Source organism: Oncorhynchus keta, chromosome 26 (assembly GCF_023373465.1).
Source record: "Oncorhynchus keta strain PuntledgeMale-10-30-2019 chromosome 26, Oket_V2, whole genome shotgun sequence".
Taxonomy (NCBI): domain Eukaryota; kingdom Metazoa; phylum Chordata; class Actinopteri; order Salmoniformes; family Salmonidae; genus Oncorhynchus; species Oncorhynchus keta.
This window is the reverse complement of record NC_068446.1, coordinates 45,002,392-45,008,968: the sequence shown is the minus strand read 5'-3', so window position 1 is coordinate 45,008,968 and position 6,577 is coordinate 45,002,392. Positions and strand designations below refer to the sequence as shown.

Here is a 6,577-nt window from a genome sequence, read left to right as displayed (position 1 = left end):
AGACTGTTACCACCAGTAGACTGTTACCACCAGGCTGTTACCACCAGTAGACTGTTACCACCAGGCTGTTACCACCAGGCTGTTACCACCACCAGACTGTTACCACCACCAGGCTGTTAACACCAGGCTGTTACCACCATACTAAATCACCAATATTACACTGGACAAAAACATAAAAATACGCAACATACAACAATTTCAACGATTTTACTTAATCATCGTCTGATTCATGTTCATCAGCTGTCCGGGTGGCTGGTCTCAGACGATCCAGCAGGAGAAGAAGCCGGATGTGGAGGTCCTGGGTTGGCGTGGTTACAAGTAGTTTGTGGTTGTGAGGCCGGATGGACGTACTGCCAAATTCTCTAAAACGATGATGGAGGCGGTTTATGGTAGATAAATGAACATTTAATTCTCTGGCAACAGCTCTGGTGGACATTCCTGCAGTAAGCATGCCAATTGCACGCTCCCTCAACTTGAGACATCTGTGGCGTTGTGTGACAAAACTGCACATTTTACAGTGGCCTTTTATTGTCCCCAGCACAAGGTGCACCTGTGTAATTTTTATTTTTATTTAACCTTTATTTAACCAGGTAGACTAGTTGAGAACAAGTTCTCATTTGCAACTGCGACCTGGCCAAGATAAAGCATAGCAGTGTGAACAGACAACACAGAGTTACACATGGAGTAAACAATTAACAAGTCAATAACACAGTAGAAAAAAAAGGGGGAGTCTATATACAATGTGTGCAAAAGGCATGAGGAGGTAGGCGAATAATACAATTTTGCAGATTAACACTGGAGTGATAAATGATACAGGTAAAGATATTGGTGTGCAAAAGAGCAGAAAAGTAAATAAATAAAAAATGATCATGCTGTTTAATCAGCTTCTTGATATACCACACCTGTCAGGTGGATGGATTATCTTTGCAAAGGAGAAATGCTCACTCACAAGGACGCTTTAATTTTTTAATTTGACCTTTATTTAACTAGGCAAGTCAGTTAAGAACAAATTCTTATTTACAATGACAGCCTACCGGGGAACAGTGGGTTAACTGCCTGTTCAGGGGGAGAACAACAGATTTGTACATTGTCAGCTCGGGGATTCGAACTTGCACCCTTTCGGTTACTAGTCCAACGCTCTAACCACTAGGCTACCCTGCCGCCCCAAACAATTCTGTCCAAAACATTTGAGAGAAATAAGCTTTTGATGCGTATGGAACGTTTCTGTGATCTTTTATTTCAGCTCATGAAACATGAGACCAACAGTTTATATTTTTGTTCGGTGTAGATAAAATGCTTTTTATAAACACAAAATAAGAAGAAAATGTACCACTTTAAAAATTGAGAAAGTTCACAATGGCGCTGCCCATGATGTCACAACAGCCATTATGGCACAGATACAAAGATAAACCCTCTGTCTAGCTCTATGTTCCTGTCCTACGTGCAACAGCTCTTCCTGTTGTCTCTGTTGGAGTGGTCAGCTGACAGATGGAGAGTCTCCTCACATTGCTGATCCTGCTGGGCCGATAACAACCTATGGAAGAAGCAGAAAATATAGAAAGATGTTTCGGGTAAAGATATATTTTCGCTAAAAGGATCAGACTGATGCTTTTTTAATTTAACCAGGCAAGTCAGTTAAGACCAAATTCTTATTTACAATGACAGCCTACCGGGGAACAGTGGGTTAACTGCCTGTTCAGGGGGAGAACGACATCTGTAATGATGTCCTACATACCATACCAGCTGTAATGTCCTACATACCATACCAGCTGTAATGATGTCCTACATACCATACCAGCTGTAATGTCCTACATACCATACCAGCTGTAATTATGTTACATACCATACCAGCTGTAATGATGTCCTACATACCACACCAGCTGTAATGTCCTACATACCACACCAGCTGTAATGTCCTACATACCATACCAGTTGTAATGATGTCCTACATACCATACCAGCTGTAATGATGCCTACATACCATACCAGCTGTAATGATGTCCTACATACCACACCAGCTGTAATGTCCTACATACCACACCAGCTGTAATGTCCTACATACCATACCAGCTGTAATGATGTCCTACATACCATACCAGCTGTAATGATGGCTACATAACATACCAGCTGTAATGATGTCCTACATACCATACCATCTGTAATGATGTCCTACATACCATACCATCTGTAATGATGTCCTACATACCATACCAGCTGTAATGTCCTACATACTACACCAGCTGTAATGATGTCCTACATACCATACCAGCTGTAATGATGTCCTACATACCATACCAGCTGTAATGATGTCCTACATACCATACCAGCTGTAATGATGTCCTACATACCATACCAGCTGTAATGATGCCTACATACCATACCAGCTGTAATGATGTCCTACATACCATACCAGCTGTAATGATGTCCTACATACCATACCAGCTGTAATGATGTCCTACATACCATACCAGCTGTAATGATGCCTACATACCATACCAGCTGTAATGATGTCCTACATACCACACCAGCTGTAATGATGTCCTACATACCATACCAGCTGTAATGTCCTACATACCATACCAGCTGTAATGATGTCCTACATACCATACCAGCTGTAATGTCCTACATACCATACCAGCTGTAATGATGTCCTACATACCACACCAGCTGTAATGATGCCTACATACCATACCAGCTGTAATGATGTCCTACATACCATACCAGCTGTAATGTCCTACATACTACACCAGCTGTAATGATGTCCTACATACCATACCAGCTGTAATGATGTCCTACATACCATACCAGCTGTAATGATGTCCTACATACCATACCGTCTGTAATGATATCCTACATACCATACCAGCTGTAATGATGCCTACATACCATACCAGCTGTAATGATGCCTACATACCATACCAGCTGTAATGATGTCCTACATACCATACCAGCTGTAATGATGCCCTACATACCATACCAGCTGTAATGATGCCTACATACCATACCAGCTGTAATGATGTCCTACATACCACACCAGCTGTAATGATGTCCTACATACCATACCAGCTGTAATGTCCTACATACCATACCAGCTGTAATGATGTCCTACATACCATACCAGCTGTAATGTCCTACATACCATATCAGCTGTAATGATGTCCTACATACCACACCAGCTGTAATGATGCCTACATACCATACCAGCTGTAATGATGTCCTACATACCATACCAGCTGTAATGTCCTACATACTACACCAGCTGTAATGATGTCCTACATACCATACCAGCTGTAATGATGTCCTACATACCATACCAGCTGTAATGATGTCCTACATACCATACCGTCTGTAATGATATCCTACATACCATACCAGCTGTAATGATGCCTACATACCATACCAGCTGTAATGATGCCTACATACCATACCAGCTGTAATGATGCCCTACATACCATACCAGCTGTAATGATGCCCTACATATACCATACCAGCTGTAATGATGCCCTACATACCATACCAGCTGTAATGATGTCCTACATACCATACCAGCTGTAATGATGCCCTACATACCATACCAGCTGTAATGATGCCCTACATACCATACCAGCTGTAATGATGTCCTACATACCATGCCAGCTGTAATGATGCCCTACATACCATACCAGCTGTAATGATGTCCTACATACCATACCAGCTGTAATGATGTCCTACATACCATACCAGCTGTAATGATGTCCTACATACCATACCAGCTGTAATGATGCCCTACATACCATACCAGCTGTAATGATGCCCTACATACCATACCAGCTGTAATGTCCTACATACCATACCAGCTGTAATGTCCTACATACCATACCAGCTGTAATGATGTCCTACATACCATGCCAGCTGTAATTATGTTACAAACCATACCAGCTGTAATTATGTTACATACTATACTAGCTGTAATGTCCTACATACCATACCAGCTGTAATGATGTCCTACATACCATACCAGCTGTAATGTCCTACATACTATACCAGCTGTAATGTCCTACATACCATACCAGCTGTAATGTCCTACATACCATACCAGCTGTAATGTCCTACATACCATACCAGCTGTAATTATGTTACATACCATACCAGCTGTAATGATGTCCTACATACCATACCAGCTGTAATGTCCTACATACCATACCAGCTGTAATGTCCTACATACCATGCCAGCTGTAATGTCCTACATACCATACCAGCTGTAATGTCCTACATACCATACCAGCTGTAATGTCCTACATACCATACCAGCTGTAATGTCCTACATACCATACCAGCTGTAATTATGTTACATACCATACCAGCTGTAATGTCCTACATACCATACCAGCTGTAATGATGTCCTACATACCACACCAGCTGTAATGTCCTACATACCATACCAGCTGTAATGTCCTACATACCATACCAGCTGTAATGATGTCCTACATACCATACCAGCTGTAATGATGCCTACATACCATACCAGCTGTAATGATGCCTACATACCATACCAGCTGTAATGATGTCCTACATACCATACCAGCTGTAATGATGCCCTACATACCATACCAGCTGTAATTATGTTACATACCATACCAGCTGTAATTATGTTACATACTATACTAGCTGTAATGTCCTACATACCATACCAGCTGTAATGATGTCCTACATACCATACCAGCTGTAATTATGTTACATACCATACCAGCTGTAATGATGTCCTACATACCATACCAGCTGTAATGTCCTACATACTATACCAGCTGTAATGTCCTACATACCATACCAGCTGTAATGTCCTACATACCATACCAGCTGTAATGTCCTACATACCATACCAGCTGTAATTATGTTACATACCATACCAGCTGTAATGATGTCCTACATACCATACCAGCTGTAATGTCCTACATACTATACCAGCTGTAATGTCCTACATACCATACCAGCTGTAATGTCCTACATACCATGCCAGCTGTAATGTCCTACATACCATACCAGCTATAATGTCCTACATACCATACCAGCTGTAATGTCCTTACATACCATACCAGCTGTAATGTCCTACATACCATACCAGCTGTAATGTCCTACATACCATACCAGCTGTAATGTCCTACATACCATGCCAGCTGTAATGTCCTACATACCATGCCAGCTGTAATGTCCTACATACCATACCAGCTGTAATGTCCTACATACCATACCAGCTGTAATGTCCTACATACCATACCAGCTGTAATGTCCTACATACCATGCCAGCTGTAATGTCCTACATACCATATCAGCAGTAATGTCCTACATACCATACCAGCTGTAATGATGTTATACATACCATACCAGCTGTAATGTCCTACATACGATACCAGCTGTAATGTCCTACATACCATACCAGCTGTAATGATGTCCTACATACCATACCAGCTGTAATGATGTCCTACATACCATACCAGCTGTAATGTCCTACATACCATGCCAGCTGTAATGTCCTACATACCATACCAGCTGTAATGTCCTACATACCATACCAGCTGTAATGTCCTACATACCATGCCAGCTGTAATGTCCTACATACCATGCCAGCTGTAATGTCCTACATACCATATCAGCAGTAATGTCCTACATACCATACCAGCTGTAATGATGTTCTACATACCATACCAGCTGTAATGTCCTACATACGATACCAGCTGTAATGTCCTACATACCATACCAGCTGTAATGATGTCCTACATACCATACCAGCTGTAATGTCCTACATACCATACCAGCTGTAATTATGTTACATACCATACCAGCTGTAATGATGTTCTACATACCATACCAGCTGTAATGTCCTACATACCATACCAGCTGTAATGATGTCCTACATACCATACCAGCTGTAATGTCATACATACCATACCAGCTGTAATGATGTCCTACATACCATACCAGCTGTAATGATGTCCTACATACCATACCAGCTGTAATGTCCTACATACCATGCCAGCTGTAATGTCCTACATACCATACCAGCTGTAATGTCCTACATACCATACCAGCTGTAATGATGTTCTACATACCATACCAGCTGTAATGTCCTACATACCATACCAGCTGTAATGTCCTACATACCATACCAGCTGTAATGTCCTACATACCATACCAGCTGTAATGATGTCCTACATACCATACCAGCTGTAATGTCCTACATACCATACCAGCTGTAATTATGTTACATACCATACCAGCTGTAATGATGTTCTACATACCATACCAGCTGTAATGTCCTACATACCATACCAGCTGTAATGATGTCCTACATACCATACCAGCTGTAATGTCCTACATACCATACCAGCTGTAATGTCCTACATACCATACCAGCTGTAATGATGTCCTACATACCATACCAGCTGTAATGTCCTACATACCATACCAGCTGTAATGTCCTACATACCATGCCAGCTGTAATGTCCTACATACCATACCAGCTGTAATTATGTTACATACCATACCAGCTGTAATGATGTTCTACATACCATACCAGCTGTAATGTCCTACATACCATACC

At 41.5% G+C, this 6,577-nt stretch overlaps 1 protein-coding gene across 3 annotated transcripts in view; it reads right to left on the bottom strand.

Moving 5' to 3' along the window:
* Positions 1-965: 965 nt before the first annotated feature.
* The window catches only part of cracr2b (calcium release activated channel regulator 2B), a 98,072-nt gene continuing 92,460 nt past the window's right edge, over positions 966-6,577 (bottom strand). For all 3 annotated transcript variants that reach the window (XM_052481070.1, XM_052481072.1, XM_052481071.1), the window contains exon 19: positions 966-1,534. In XM_052481070.1, coding sequence (XP_052337030.1) covers positions 1,438-1,534 — 97 coding nt within the window. In that variant the 3' untranslated portion in view covers positions 966-1,437. The remainder of the gene's footprint in view (positions 1,535-6,577) is intronic.